General features: G+C 45.1%; 2 protein-coding genes across 2 annotated transcripts in view; one reads left to right on the top strand and one right to left on the bottom strand.

The window, feature by feature from the left end:
* Positions 1 to 5,169, top strand: part of ralgapa2 (Ral GTPase activating protein catalytic subunit alpha 2) — an 80,789-nt gene extending 75,620 nt beyond the window's left edge. The window contains exon 41 of the mRNA XM_058614732.1: positions 3,142 to 5,169. Within this exon, the coding sequence (XP_058470715.1) occupies positions 3,142 to 3,305 (164 nt within the window). The 3' untranslated portion in view covers positions 3,306 to 5,169. The remainder of the gene's footprint in view (positions 1 to 3,141) is intronic.
* A 3,281-nt stretch (positions 5,170 to 8,450) lies between these two features.
* insm1b (insulinoma-associated 1b) lies at positions 8,451 to 11,593 on the bottom strand. Its single transcript, XM_058615354.1, has one exon. It carries the CDS (start codon positions 11,186 to 11,188, stop codon positions 9,662 to 9,664), a length of 1,527 nt encoding a protein of 508 aa, XP_058471337.1. The 5' UTR covers positions 11,189 to 11,593; the 3' UTR covers positions 8,451 to 9,661.
* Positions 11,594 to 15,868: the final 4,275 nt, after the last annotated feature.

Here is a 15,868-nt window from a genome sequence, read left to right as displayed (position 1 = left end):
TTGTTTCCTCTCTGCGTGTGCGTGTGTGTGTGTGCGCGTGTGTGTGCGTGAGTGTGTGTGTGTCATCTGTCTTGTGTGTCCATCCTGCTCTGGCTTCCATTGCTGCCACTAACATGTCATCCATGCTCCATGACAGCGTGCAGGCGTTGGCCGGGGATGGTTTGGGACCTGGAGAACCCCTGGGCCAAACTGGACTGTAAGACTCTTCTGCCTGCTTCCTCCACACTATGGCATGACGCCCAGACACAGCCCACCGACGTTCATGTGTTCCTTCACTCATTCATTCGTTCATTCAGGTCACTGTGAACCCCATCGCCATCCCGTACATGGGGCCGCACTTGATTTTTTAACTCATTTGTAATTGGAGAAGCAGGTTTCAGCTTCCTGCATGCATGTTTGCTGAACGTCATTTAACCTCTTCCAACACGAGTCTTTACCTTTTTAGCTTTTCAGTTTTCCACTGCAGCCTCGTCCTCCATGACCCGGAATGTAACCTCAGTCTAGTACCATGGCTTCCTGCATGAGCTAGTCCATCTGTCACGTGAACCCAAGACTCCGTCGTCAGTGTGCTGCCCTTACTGTGTTACACCTCTCACAGATTTGAGTCTTTCTGGTATTTTGTGTTCATTCTCTCAAATAACTTCACACGAGTACTTCTGTATATTGGGATAAAAACAGCTTTAACTCTCACCTAACCGTTCTGTACTTGCTGACACATGTTCCTCAGACTGTTGTTGCCATGTGAACTGCCCCACTATTTGTGGATTTCATTTGACTTAATTGAAATTTGCAAATTGGGACAGATTCCTCGGGCAGCACCAGACATTTTGGTCTTTAAGGTATCCTCACAAAACACTTGTTGATTCATCTCCGTGCCCTGATCACATAACCTAATTTTTTTTTTTTAAAACCTTCCAGTGAAAACTAACCACAACACCACACATGCTGCCTGAAAGCGCCCCCCCCCCCCCCCCCCCCCCCACACTCCTCACTCTAGACTTTCCGGCAGCATTGTGTTGTGTTGTCGCTGCAGTGTGGTTCGCTGTGTGTCCACTGCTCTATAAACATAATGCTCTACTCTGTTTTTCCCTTTTAGATTAAAAATATCTTAAAGGTCCAAATACTGTTTATGGCGAAGGTAAGCCCCCAAGTCAGACCAGAAGCTTGTTTCCGTCCGGCGGGCCCACCTTACGCTCTGCTTGTTTACTCATCCTGGCTGTCTTTTACCCACTCCTTCCCCTTTTTTTCTCCCTCAGTACTAACTAAGCTTTATTTACTGACAAAGGGAAGGGGACAGAGAAACCAGGCTGTTTATGTGGGGGTGTCCTACTGTTTAGACCAGGCTGGTAATTGAGAGAGATGCACAGTGGGGACAATTAGCACCTGACTAAGTAGCAGCATGAACAATACGGCTACACTTCTGGCCCTCGCTCCTGCATGTGGCACGCCTTTATCTCTTCCCCCAGCAAACACTTTTCTCTTTTCTTTTTTCTTCCCCACCCAAAGTACCCCCCACCTGCCCCCCCCCTCATTTCCTCCTGTTGGAGTGTGCCTGTTTGCCCGGGGCAGACTCTGAGACTAACACCTGCCGCACTGGAAGACGTCTTTGTCATCCAAAGCCTTGTTTGAACTGCTGCAGCGGGGACCAATGGGATTGCAGGACCATTTAAACTCGTCTTTTTTGTTGTTGTTTTTTTTTTGCTCTCTCTTTCTCCGTCTCTCTTTTATTCTTTCCGTCTGAAACGAGCGGCTCTGTAATGCAGCAAGGAGCAGAAATGCCGGGTTATTTTGAGCATTTTATTTGTCACACTGTGAAATTACGATGAATATCAACAATTTACGTGAGGACGTTTAAAGAAGAACAGGATTTGAAGATGAAGTGATGGAGCCACAGCGAGGACGGCTGAGTGCAGTGATCTTTAAATGGCTGAGTGGGTGCTGAACTCCACTACCACAATACTGTTCATTAGCTTTAATGGCCGTTTCTTAGTTTGTAAGACTTATGGTTTACTGATGGAATGAGTAGAAGAATACGGGAATGCCGGATTTGATGGATCTAGAAGTCCAGCCCACATTTTTAGCCAAGCCCTTCCTTTTTTTTTTTATATTCATATGCAGATTGCTGCAGCATTGCACGTCCTAAACCCCACACCTCCCCTCGAGCCCTTCACAAAAACACGCGCCCAGTGTTTCATCCACAGCCTGGCCCTCCTCTCCCAGTGATCCGCAGGCCTGGATGCTGCCAGTGTCCACTGTGCTGCTGAGTGTCTGTTACTCCAGCCATCTGCCGTTCCTTTTAGCTGCTGCAACTCGAGATGCCTCAGAAAGGGGGGGGGGAAAAAATGGCAGGAAATAAAAGGATAGGAAAGAAAATAGGCAACCAGATGCTATCTCAACAAAGCACAAAAGTTGTTTAAACTCCAGGCATGGGCCAGAGAGAGGGTGGGGAGGGGGTACACTGAGAGAGAGTTGTGGCTCGGGGCCATTCACAGTATGTAATTGTCCTCGCCGTGCGCCCACCTCGCTGCACATTGAGTTTTGACATCAAATATGATGGTAATGATCACAACATAGATTATCTCAAGGCACCTTGATATCATAGTAACGCAGGAACCTTACAGTATTATAGAGAGAGAGAAGAGAGAATCCAACAGTTCACACAGAGGAGAGAAATCATGGATGTGAAGGACCATGTTTGACAGTGGGAAGCCTCTCCACGTACACACGAGTACAATGTGTCATTTTACTTTCATTCAGAGCGTGAATATTTATCCTCATCAAAAGGGTTACCTATACTTTTCTATGTCACCGTACTGTAACGAGCATGTGATTCCTGTGACATTTCATCGGCTTTCGGTCCCGACTCTTCACAGAACAACCTCCACTCCTAACCCTCGTTTGTTTGTTTGTTTTTGTTACAGTTTGCATTGTTGAATTTTTGAATGTTGGTGAAAATCCTGTGAACTGGATAATCTTGGTTTTCGGGGGGAGCAGGCACATGCATGACGACGCATGCTGGGATGTACGACAATCATGCCAAAGACCAATGAACTCCCCCTCATGTCAAATCTGCTCTGTCTCTCTTCAAAGTGTTGTTTTGTTTGTCCCTGTGCACAAACTCTCCCTGCGTCTCTCTCCCAGGCTCCTTCACCGGCAGCACGAGCACCGAATCCAGCGCTCAGACGGGCGCCGCGGACTCCGCCGCCGTGGACCAGGTCTCTCCCACGATGCCCCGCGCCACAAAGAACCGAGTGTCCGGGAAACTCCGCCGATCGGCGAGCGCTATAAGCAAATCTTCCAACTGAGCTCTTTCAGCACCTGCAACCCGTCAAGTGCAGCCTTTAATATAATGTTTCTCAAAGAACCTCACACACTCAGCCACGACTGCAAGAGGTGCTTTTTTCCCTTTGTTTTATTTTGTGTCATATAAACCTACAACTGGAGCATATTGCAATTTTTTTTTTTTATTTTATTTTATTTGAGTGGCAATCATTGATTTCATTGATACATTTCCATTTGTTGTAACTGTTTAACAGGGATGCACACGAGACTAAGCTATTTGTGTTCATCCTGGTGGTTTTCAGCACGAGGATTGGCAACATAGGAAGACTTGACTTCACTGAGGAATCTTAATGCAACATGTGGCAAAATGTCCCCTTTTCTTATTTTCTCATTTTCTAGCGCAGCCTTGTAAGGGAATGGGAGAAGTGCGTAACCTTGGCTCCGTATCGCGTCGATCTCGACACTTAAAGCACTGAAAGACACTGTTGTAAGCGACACCGTGCTAAACCTGCACAAGACATTGTTATCCTTTTCTAAACGTGTCGGCCTTTTGACCCGTTTGTGCACCTGCCACAACCTTTTCCGTGTCTAAGATTCCTCTTCACTCGGTGAATGGGGTTATTTTTGGATGTTTTTTTCCCTGCCCTGGTTGCACCGGTCTGTGGAGCAGGACGAAGAACTGCTGCACATGTTTCATGGACATTGTTTTTGTTCTTATTTTGAACTCACTGTGGACAATCGGTGATGTCTTTCTATCTTAAGCTGGATTTCAATTTGTTTTGGGGTTTGTTTGTTTTTTTTATCACTCTTATTTTCCTTTTTAAATGAATTCCGATGGATTGCGTCATGATTTGATTTATGCAGCTCCAGTGGAATGAGAAAAGACTGCGTTTGTAATTGTTTTCTGATGTTGTTAACATAGGCCCATGTCCGGTAATTGAATAAGTTCCTCCTGTCTCTTTCCTCTGCGATTAGTCTCTCTGTGTCCTACGAGGCCGAGACGTTGACATTCCAATGTTCCCAAACAACATTATTTGCACTCACAGTCATTGATTAAGTGGAATGTTCTTTGCGTTGCTTTAAATCTTATTTGCCGATGTATCTTCCTTCGATGTATATAGTGAGGACTACTTATTTTGTGTGGTTTTAATGTAGTCATGTGCTGTTTCAGAGGGAAAAATACCACCAGAGCCTCAGGTGAATCTAAACTCCATGCACTGTGTGCGTGTCTTTTTTTTTCTGAGGGAGCTTCTCTTCTCGCAGTGCCTGTGTATTATCCTGTCCTGTCCTGTCCTGTCCTACACCTCCTCATACTCCCAATAATCACATTTAGCCGTCTCCTCTTCGTCATGCGAGACAAAACCATGGCCGCCCGGCATCACATCTCCTCATTAACTGTCTAAAACAAACCGTTTCCCTCCCCTGTGGCTCTAACGGTCAATTCCTTGTGCTTCCCACAACAACGACATATACAACAGATGGACGTGGAGTCGTGGGCTTCCCTGTTTTTTTTTTAGTTTTTTTTTTTAGTCTATGCGATCCTCTGTCTTCATCCATGAATGGAATCAAGTGGCACCAACCCCTCCCTTTTCCCATGATCCTCTCCCTACGACTTGGTCCACAGGGGAGGGGGTGGCTGGGTTTAGGTGGCATGCCAGAGCTGAACTATAACAGCACTCCTAGCAACCACCAGGCAAAGCTCTCTCACTCCTCCAACCAGCCCGGCTTGTGTTGTCATAGCAGCCAGGTGTTCCACACACACACACACACTCACGCCCTCTGAGGGCTCCACCCAAGCTGCAACACTATCCCCATCTGTTGCACGACTATGCCTTACTTTCCCCTTGCTCACCTGTCCTCCTCCTCCTCCTCCTCCTCCTCCTCCTCCTCCTCCTCCTCCTCCTCCTCCTCTCACATCATGCCTCCCTTTGTTTGTTTAATTCCCTGAGCAGAAAACAGGGAATTCAAACAGTGTGGAAGTGGTGAGAGGGTTCCTCGATGTCCTTTTGTTCTTTTCTCTCTTTTTTTGTCCCCCGGTGAAGAATGTATAGATGTATAAGCCTGGGGTCTCGTCATTGCCACTTGAAGGAACCATCCAGGATGCTGATTTAAAGATTTGTTGATTATAGATTATAGATTATGTCTATGTGTGGCAGAGAGGGTCTGTGTCCCTCTCTTGGTGCCGTAGTCACTGGAGATGTTAGTGTGGACCAAGATTAAGGATCGTGTGTCTCATATAATACGTGAAGAAGATGAGCTAGTGTTAGTCCTAGTATGTCGTCTGTCTCTCTCTCTCTCTTCCTGTTTTTAGAAATCCTTGTACAGTGTGTCAAATTTGAGGACCCCGTTGTGTGTCCTCCCGGGTTTAAAGATGATAATAATAATAATGCTTGTAATATAATCTTTGTATAAGAGAAAGAGAGGGGAGGGGGAAAAAAAGCTTGAAGATTTCATCATCACTTGTCAACATATCAAACTGTTTTTAACGACCGAACTCCTGCTATCTTTATTAGAAATGTGAAAATTTAAACATTTCATTAAATCAAATTTGATCTGATCTTCTGTTGCTGCTGTTTTCTCCGTTCATTTCCGGCTCAATTCAAATAATATACTTTATTCTCCCCCAAACATACAGGTGCGTTTTCATGGTTTAGAACAGTGCTTGAATTTTAGATTTGAGTGCTTGAAATAGTGGGGAAAAAAAGAAATTTCTAATTAAATAATTGGCCCGTTCAGTGGGAGAAGCCTCGACCTCCCTTGCACGTGTTATTGTGACAATTAGAAAAACATGATGTTGGTCTTTTCTAGCACAATACCATCTCTTTTCTTATGATAAATATTCAAATTAAGTATGCCTGTCTTCATATTCATTTACCACAGCTGCAAAAAAGCACAAAAATAGACCTTGAGGGTGCTTGAAAAGTGCTTGAATTTGACCTTGGCAAAGGTGTATGACCCCTTGAAACAAAGGCTGCATAAGCAGCCCATTATAACGTTGTTAATATTACACAAGGGTTAGGTTTAGGTACAGCTGAGCTGGCGTCACAATAACATGACAGCAGTGCACATCAGCTTCTTGTGTAAGCTGGGATTTTGTGGATGGGCTTAATGTGTGTGTGTGTGAGTGCTGACATGATAGCGCTGTTACCGTGGGCTTTCTGACCCTGGCCTGGCCACGCTAGCAACAGCAGCAGCAGGGGTAACCTGACCCGCGTCCCATCTGTCTCCCCTGCTGCTCAGCTCAGGGCTTAGTGGAGAAGCAGCATAATGGAAGCTCACCGGGAGGTGCAGGTGCAACGGTCGCTGCACCTACGGGTGCTCGGCCTCGCCTGGGTCACAGAAAGACACAAGGAAAAGCACTTGAGTGTAATTTGAAGAAGCTAAAACTGTGTGTGTGAGAGCGAGTGTGAGAAAGGAGCCCTAATGTCGCCTCATCTTCATCTGTGAGCCACCGACTGTGAGACAGTTTACAGAGGAACATGCAGGGGCGGGCTGCCCTGCTTATTACTCCCACATTGTATTATTCCATGTGTCACATTGATGCTGTAGTGCATTTTCACTCTCCAATTATTTTTTTTATTTTTTTTAAGGCAGCAAGAGAGCCGGGGGTTAAAGCTGTAGTGTGTAACTTTATTCAAAGACAAAAACAAACGTGTGTTTACGTTCAAACCGCTGTCAAATACATCTGTGAGCTCCACGTGACTCTTCTTTGTCTTTCTCTGCATAGCAGTGTTTTTACACCTCGTGTTGCCGGGTGACATGTCTACGCTGCACACAGGAAGTGATTTGTTTACATCGAGACGAGTGCGGCGCTAGTAAAGCATATGCAGGAATATGTGAGCGGACATGCAGTGAAGCACCGACGACAAGTTTGAGAAACTGCTCCAAAGAACAGCTCATTCAACAGTTTCATGGGACAAACACAGACCCCTGCTCTGACTCTGTATACACACAAATGCTCCCTCAATCAGGTCTGATCGTCTCGTCGGACAGAGCCTGTTTTCAAATGATTCAGATGTTCATTTCTCCTCATGAAGATCAACAAAAGCAGCTTTAAAGTCAGTGTAAAGGTGACATATATATATATATATATATATATATATATATATATATATACTATATATATGTTTTTTTTTTACTTATTGGACTCTGTTTTCAGGGCTGTCAAATGTATGGCCTGCGGGCCAGAACTGTCCTCGTAAAAGTTGTAATGCACACATGTAAATGGTAAATTTAGGTATAATATTGTTGAAATTGCACTTGTTTTTCTCAAGAAATAAATAATATGTTACTTCATTAAATGTTAAGCAAAGGGAAAAATGTGGAGTTCTTCTTGTTTACATGTTATTATTATTTTTTTCTGGTCTGGGCCACTTGAGGTCAAATTGTGCCGTATGTGGCCCCTTAACTGTAATGAGATTGTCGGCCCTTCTCTACATGCACACAGTTAGAAGTTAACTGCTCAGTTACTAAAACTAACCTCATGCTTTGCAGGTTGTGGGATCAGATATGAAGCCAAACAGGGACCCGATGTCTCCTAAATCAACAGGAACGCTGACGAAAATGGAGCTGCACGGAGTCTCCCATGCAGATGTTTTACTGCTGCAGAGGTGAGCGCTCGTCCACCACCTCCTTGTCCTCCTGTCACACACTGACGTGGCATTAAGGGAGGAATTTATGATTAGGCCTTCTTAAGTGCTTCTGGGTGGCAGGGGCAGCAGCGTCTGTGGAGCCACAGCGGCGATGATTTACTCCAGAATAAGTCTGATAAAGGGGTTTGTCTGAGGCCCGGGGGGGGGGGGGGGGGGGAAGAGGGAGGGTTCTCTGCCCTGTTAGAGACGACTTCATAGGTGCGTCAGTGGAGAAGTGACTTACAGAGGAATTATGTTAAGTGAAATTAAAACAGTTTGTTCACAAATGAGTTTTTTAACATCTACATTCTGTAAATATTGTGTTTACACATGTGTGGATTATTTATTTTATAAATGTGTGTATGATTCATGATGTATGAATAATTGAGGGTCATCTTTAGTTTAAATATCTTATGATGCTGTTTTTTAGCTGAACAAAATTCAGGGAAAAAGGCGAATTTTAGTGAAATAAATGTCACTTTTTGAACAAATTAAAAACTTACATATGTAACCAAAAAGACACCTTGACACCACATGTCCTTTTGAAAATATTTTTTTTTATTATTATTATTGTTTCGATAGACAACAACGATATACACGTACAATCAAAGCGCTATAAAAGCCAACATTTAGGAAAAATAACTTGTCCTTAAAAAAGATTGCATCTAAGGTAAGAGCTTTATGTTTTTTTTTCTTCTTTTTTTTTTTACAAGAGCTGTGGAGACTGAAGATTAAAACCCGACCCACGACAAATAACACAACTCATAAACCTGACCAAAAAAAAAAAAACTTTTAAAAAGAAAACAAAAATAATAATAATTAAATTAAATTAAAACATTTTGGCTATACGACATGTAAACTGCCAGAACGATTCACATAAGATAATCACAACAAACACAACAATAAGTTACATAAAATAAATTCCAATAAATAAATAAATAAACATATGATGAAAAATATTGCAACCATCTTCAATAATAATTATTATTATAAAATATGTGCCGGCATTCAAAATTAAAACAATCTATATGTTGACTTCTTTTTTCTTTTTCTTTTTTTAAGGCAGTTTTACAGCGGGATTTGGATGTGTGTGTATTTATGTTTGTGGACTATTTCACACTATTTGTGTTTTTTTTCACTAAAGGCATTTGTGGTTCTACTAAACAGGGAATGTTTCAGTCACACTTTTCTTTTTCACCCCCCATCAAGACAAAGTTCTGTGGTCCACGAGCACGCGCGTAAAGCTACAGCAAATCACGGTCCGCGGATCCAACATCCAAGGCTCTGATGGAGACGAGGGAAAAGGAGGTTTCTGAGACTTTTAAGACGTTTTTTTTTTTCTCTTAGGTCTAGAAGCTATCATTGAACACAGGTGCTGTCCTAGAAAAATACCCTTTAACAGTCAAACTAACGCTTTGTATGCTTTTCTTTTCTTTTCAACTTGATAAACTAATTTGAGAAAAGGAAAAAAAAAATCTCAAAATATTCAAATATAGAGAGAGAGAAGCGTTCAACAATCACTGATTGGCATGAAGAAGAAAAATAAGACACCACTTAAACATCAAACCGCGTCAAACTGCCTTTCATTGGCCCTTAAGTTGTGGCAGTGAGCGTCACTCTTTTTTCCTCCTCAGAGCCACTTCTTTTTTGTTTTCTTCCTCCTTTCATTTATTTTATTTTTATCTTGAATCCCTCCTCCCTCCTCATCCTCCACTCTCTTCATTAAAGGCACGAGTTGAGCGCTGTCTTCAGCAGGCGGGGCGCACCGGCATTTGGAGCAGGATCACCTGCCTGTTCTCCGAGGGGTGGCACTTGTTTATGTGCCTGGTGAGTCCCGGCGAGCTGTACAGAGTGGCGGGGCAGTACTTGCACGGGTAAATCTGGGAGGAGTGCATGAGGCGCAGGTGTCGCTCCTGAGCGGCCCTGCTGGTGAAACTCTCCCCACACACCGGGCACAGCAGGCAGTCCACGGGGCTCAGGTTGAGGGGGCTTTGGTTTGAGGCTTCTTCTGAGGAGGAGGAGGAGGAGGAGGAGGAGGATGGGGGTGCAGTGGAGGATGGGGGTGCAGTGGAGGATGAAGAGGAGGATGGCGGCACAGGTGCCTGCTCCACAGCGCGGGGGTCGCTGGTTTGAAACCCGTGCTCCTCCAGCACCTTCTTCTGCAGGGCTTGGTGTCCCAGGATGTGTTTTCTTAGGTATGCCTGACGCTTGAACCTCTTCCCGCAGAACTGGCAGTCATAGGCGCCGTCTTCAGAGCCGGACTCGGACAGACCTGGACTCGGGGTGTCCCTGTCACTCATGTCTTTGGCTTCGTCGATCACTGACTTGACACCCAGTGGGGGGATTTTGGCCATTTCAGCTTTGATGTGCTGCTGCTGCTGCTGCTGCTGCTGCGCAGCGGTGGTGCGTGGTTTGTGCCAGCGGCGGTGAGAGGCGAGGTTCGCCGGGCAGCTGAACATCTTATCGCACTCTGGACACCGGTACTCGACCCTGACGATGCGCGAGCACTTGTGCTGCGCCAGAGAGAATGGATCCGCGTACGCTTCTTTGCACAGCTGACACACGAACTCCCCCAGAGGCTTGTTCCCCGCGGAGGACGGCGCCCTCGGCTTCATCTCCAGCGGCCCCTCTTTGATTTTGAGACCGAGCACGGGAGAAGTCGTCATCTCGTCTTCAAAGTTGAGTTTTCTGATGGCTTTGGGTTTCTTGGCGGCGGGTTTAGGTTTGCGCTCTGCGCCGTCAACTGCGGGTCTTTTAGTGCCGAACCGGTTGCTCGGTGCCGGGAGGCTGGTGCTGCTGCTGCTGGAGCTGCTGCTGGTGGTGGTGGTGGTGCCGCTGCGGCTGCTGTTGCTGGTACCGATTTTCAGGTCGACCGGGGCGTAGAGGAGATGGTCCAGGCCGGAGAGGGAGGCAGGTGTCGGGAATGACTCGGCAGAAATAGGCGAGCCCAGATTGAAACTTCGCTCAAAATATCCTCTGTCGTGCTCCTTGCTGATGGGCCGGGTGGGGCTGTACAGGGCTTGGCACACCGCCTCCGGGTTGCCGAACTGCGCCGGCTTCTCCAGTCTTGGCACCGGAAAGTCAGCTGCTCTGAAATCTGGCGATGCTGCGGCGCGCTCCGGACTGGACGCGAAGGACATGGGCAGGGAGGGGTCCGCATGACTCGGTAAGGCAGCTGGGGTGGGTGGCTCCTGGAGGTCATCTTCATCTGACCGAGTCCTGTAGGAAACATGTGCAGATTTCTTGTTTCTTTTTACCAGGAATCCTTTGGGCATGTTGGCAAGTGGCGGCTGAAAGGCACTTCGGGGAGGAGGGCGAAGTCTCGAGTATCCAGGTTGGTTAAAAATATGGCAAACACTAGAAGCTTGTGGGACTTTATCTCCCCAGTATATTGATCCTTCTGTTGCTGAAATGTTTTCGTCTCCAAGGCATAGCTCCACTCTTTTTATGCCGGAATGATGCTATTGTTCTCGCCCCCCCTGTCGCTGCATCCCTGACCAATCGGATGAAACCAAGACCCCAGTGGATTTGATTGTGGGAGGGCTCAGAGTCTGGCTTTGGTGGATTTCGTTGGAGGATGTGCAGATAGCTTAGCAGATGTACCGGCGGTTTATTACATTAATGTGTGCGCTCGGCCCCTCCCCTGCTCAGGCACACGCCGGGGCCCTCCTCCTTTTACGGTCTGATGGGCCCTTATACAAATGCACACGTGCCACGGCTTTGTGGCTCTCCTGTGGGGGGCCCCGAGCTGCCAAGAGGAAACGTCTGTCACCGCCACAATCATCACATCTTAGAATTAAGACGAGTTTGGTTCGAAATAAAAAACTGAAACGCTTTAGTTGATGCTGCTGTTGAGTGTGTGTGTGTGTGTGTGTGTGTGTGTGCAGCCTCTCCTCAGACTCACTCACACACCAACAGCTGCTTATTTATTTCCACTTTAATAACGCACGGCCCTTTTTACGCACAAAGTTTATACCTCACCTTTTTATAGACCTTTGGTTTATTATGCCTTAAATAAACACCAATAGAGGGAGCGCGTCTTTATTTTAGGGCACGTGTCTGTCTCGGTACTTTAACGCGACATATAAATCAGACATCTCGCTGCATACATAAGTAATAAGAAAGGCCCTCTGCTCTTTGTGCACAATGGCCACGTCTGCCCGTGCTTGGATATGCCTGTCTTTTCTTCTTTTTTTCTCTTTTTTTCTGTTTGAAAGGCAAATTGACCTCTTAACTGTGAAACGGGACTCGGGGCCAATCTGGCCCACAGCTCGGCGCGTGCTGGGCGGAATCAGTGCTGCACACAAAGAAGGAAGAAGGCCGCAGAGAAACTGCACACATCACCAAAAGTAAAAACATTTAACCGGTTATTTATTTATTTTTACTATATATTTTTTTTTAGTTCTGAGATTTAAAGATGTCTAAAAAAAAAAAAAAAACTCCAACAACAAAGAACTTTTTTAGTCTTTTGTGTCTTTTCTTCTTCACCAGCTTCCCTACAGTTTCTTTACATACTTCACAGGTTGTTGTTTTTGTTGTAAAGATTATAGATGTAGGCTGCAGTGCTCCACTTGGCAGAGAGAGCATTCTTTCTCTTTTCAGTCCGCAGACCAGGGAGGAATTAATCTCCATCGTCGTACATTGTTCCCCTCATTTGCATAAAGCTGCAGTATGACCAAGTCAAATAATTACACAATCGGGGGAGCTGAGCCGCAGGCCTGTGCCTTCCTTTCATAACAGGCCTCAGTGTCCCGGTGTCTTCTCACCTGCCTGACAACACACACACACACACACACATACACACACGCGCGCAGGTATTTTTGGTTGGTGGAGTTTAAATGTCACGCTTAATTTAAAGTTTGTAAGGTGGCTAAACTAAACAGAAAAGTGCTTCATGTTTTAATTCTAACCAAAAACCAATTACTCTACAAACTTTATTCTCCTAGAATTACTACTGTGTGTGTGTGTGTTTTAAAACATAATAAATCACCAGATTGCTCGTGTTTTTCTGCGTCACGTCGCCACACTTTGTGCTTCCACGCCGCGCGCGTCTATTAGTCGTGGTTAGTTGGGAGAACGAGCTTTGATGGCATTTTAACGAGTTCCTCTTTGCCCCGCGTGATCGTGTCAGTGAGGCGCGTGGGCCGCTGTGTTGTGGTTGTGCTGTGTTGTGTGTCGGCCTTGGTCGCGCGCGCGGACGCACGCGCGTGTTTGCTCAGTGGCGTGTGTTGCACTGTGCGCACTGAGCACAGGCGCCTCATTAGCATACAGCTGCAGCTGCAGCCTAATGCACATCCTCCAAAAACCACCTTATCACAAGCTGCGGCTCTTTAAATCTGTTGTGCTGCTGCCTTCAGGCTCCACGCTGTCAATGTACTCGTTTAGATTAAGGACAATATTTGAATATGTGTTGTTTTTAGAGGTCTTTCTTTACAGTACTTCTTTATTTGTCTATGAATGGTGTCCAAACTGGTGTAAAAGAATAGTTTTATTTTAACTTGTGGCTCCTGAGTGTTTGGTGGATCCATTTCCACAGCAGCAGGTCACAGTAGAAAAGTCGCAGGTGTTAATAATGAAATAAAGAACAGCTCTTTCTTCTGCATGGAGTGAACAGAGGAGCTACAGCATCTCCACACTGAACAACACTTTTTTACCCTGCAGCCATACATGAACTGACCTCTTGACCTCGCCACCCCACCACACTCCACTCCCTCCCCCACCCCCACAATAAAGGATGTTTTCATTCTTACACATATTATGCTCAGATATGATTTTAAACAACATTTTCAGTGTTTTTCCTGCTGAAATGTGTCAAAATAGCCCATTAAACCTTTATATCAGTGGAAAGTCTGACTTTAAAATCTCTTTTATAAGTGAGACTGAGCTCAGAGGGCCAGAGAGCAGCAGCAGCAGTGGCAGCAGCAGCAGCAGCAGCAGTCCCAATTTCATAACAATGGGACAAGCACTTATTGCAGGTACCATGCAGCTGTCACTGGTGGCAACTAATTCCTTGTTTTTAAATTCATTTAAAGAGACATGATTTTAAGTTTGAGTTTAGACTGAGGATCAAGGTTTGATTTATCAAGTCTGTGTCCTGAGAGAGACGACGGTGCCTCACAAGAATACAGCCTGACTCAAGTGGGAAACTTTCCTCAGATGACTGAATAATTGTCGTAGTGTTGTAGTCGTCCCTGAGCTGTGTAAACTACTGTAAATGGGTCCTGATTTACCTCATGGCTGGGTGATATTGAGGCAAACCTGTAAATAATTTAGTCAAACTCAACCTTAGAGCAGATGCCACAGACCAGAGCATCCAAATTTCAGTGTTTCATAGTTTTGAGGCCCAGATTTTGAAGATGAGAAGTAATCACATAGCACTGAAAAATAAATTAAACTTTTTCCCTGTTATTAGCATCATAAATGAACAATTGTCTAATTTCTATTCCAATTTAATTAGGTTTATTTTAATATATTTTTGTTATTTAACATCAGAACACATTTATTTGGTAAATGGGAGAATTTGTAAAGCTCTGTCTGAGGCCCAGCTGCAGTACCCCCACAGCCCACCAGTGGGCCGTGGCCCACACTTTGGGAACCGCTGCCATAGAAACAGGACCTGAGCCTGTGCAGACAAACCCACTGTGCATTTCAAATCATTTCACTGCTCGATGACTGATGTTACATCTAAGCAGATATTTTGGCATTTATTATTTCTTCAGTCACTCACATCTAAACATTAACCATGGTTACCGTGGGAGCCGTGGGACAGTTGGATTAGATTATTCACACACACACACACACACAGATATATAAATACACATGTAAACGTCTGAGATGATTGATTGGCTCTGTGTGCCGTGCCAAACCCGAGCCAATTTGAAAGTGCAGTAGGACACGACTGTAATTGGTGCTCACTACATGGCCACCTCCAATGCATTGTCAATCAGTTAATGCAATTGATTAGCCCAGGTCCTATTCTGGCTGAGTGTAATCTGATAGAGGGCTCTTTCAGCACCATGGAGAGAGCCAGCGAGGGACCCAGATTTAATCAGGCCGGCTGTGGACACAGCACAGCTTTGTCCCCGAAAACTGAGCGGCAGGCAGGAGACCGACAGGAGAACAATGACACGGGAGAACAAAAGTGCCAGAGTTTAATGAAGTGATTGGTTTCTAAATACAGTTCAGATGAAACACACGTAAACAGTTTCCACAGAGATATAAAAAAACAAACTCTGCTCCGTGACGGCTACATTTTCTTCTTCTGCGCTGGATTTACAATCTCCCCGTTCATGTGCTTACATCTAAGTCAGAGGTTACATTTGTTTACAGTAGTGTGTGCAGAGTCTCAGATTTCTAAGCCCTGTTACTACAGATTAAACGGATATTTATTGACCTATAGTTTGTGTTATTTTTCAAATATGAGAAAAACTTTGTGTTTAATGTGTCCAAGTATCTGCAGTTCTCAGTTTTCCATGTATACAGAGAAAGATAATAGAAGAGAATAAAAAACAGTAGAGACCAAACAATCTGAAGTTTTGAAATAAGAACTTAAGCCTTTAGTTTTGACACATGAGGGTGAGTTTTCTCGTGATTTCAAAGCCACAGGTGAACTTTCTTTCTTTCTTTCTTTCTTTCTTTCTTTCTTTCAACTACGTGGGAAACTGTAGTGTAGACGTCCATGTGCGGCAGTGAAACGGCACTTGTAAGGAGCAACAGTAGTAAAGTGTTTAGCGGAACAGAAGTTAGACTGTAGTACTGTTTGGCCATGAGAGAATCAGAGGTCACTGTCTAGACTTTTAAAGTGTACTTTAGAAACGATGCCCAGGAGAGCAGGTGACTGTGAAACGCTGGGTAAAGTGGTGGTGGAGCTCTGAGCTTTAGACTAATGGACGTCAGTGTTGACGGGGGAATGTCCCTGATGTCGTGTGTACTTTTGACAATGATGCTGATGACTC

The sequence above is a fragment of the Solea solea genome, chromosome 18 (assembly GCF_958295425.1).
Source record: "Solea solea chromosome 18, fSolSol10.1, whole genome shotgun sequence".
NCBI classification, from domain to species: Eukaryota; Metazoa; Chordata; class Actinopteri; order Pleuronectiformes; family Soleidae; genus Solea; species Solea solea.
This window is presented reverse-complemented; position numbering and strand designations above follow the sequence as displayed.

What these genes read in the sequence shown, in the direction of transcription:
- insm1b (XM_058615354.1), bottom strand. Translation starts at nt 11,188, where the DNA reads ATGCCCAAAGGATTCCTGGTAAAAAGAAACAAGAAATCTGCACATGTT.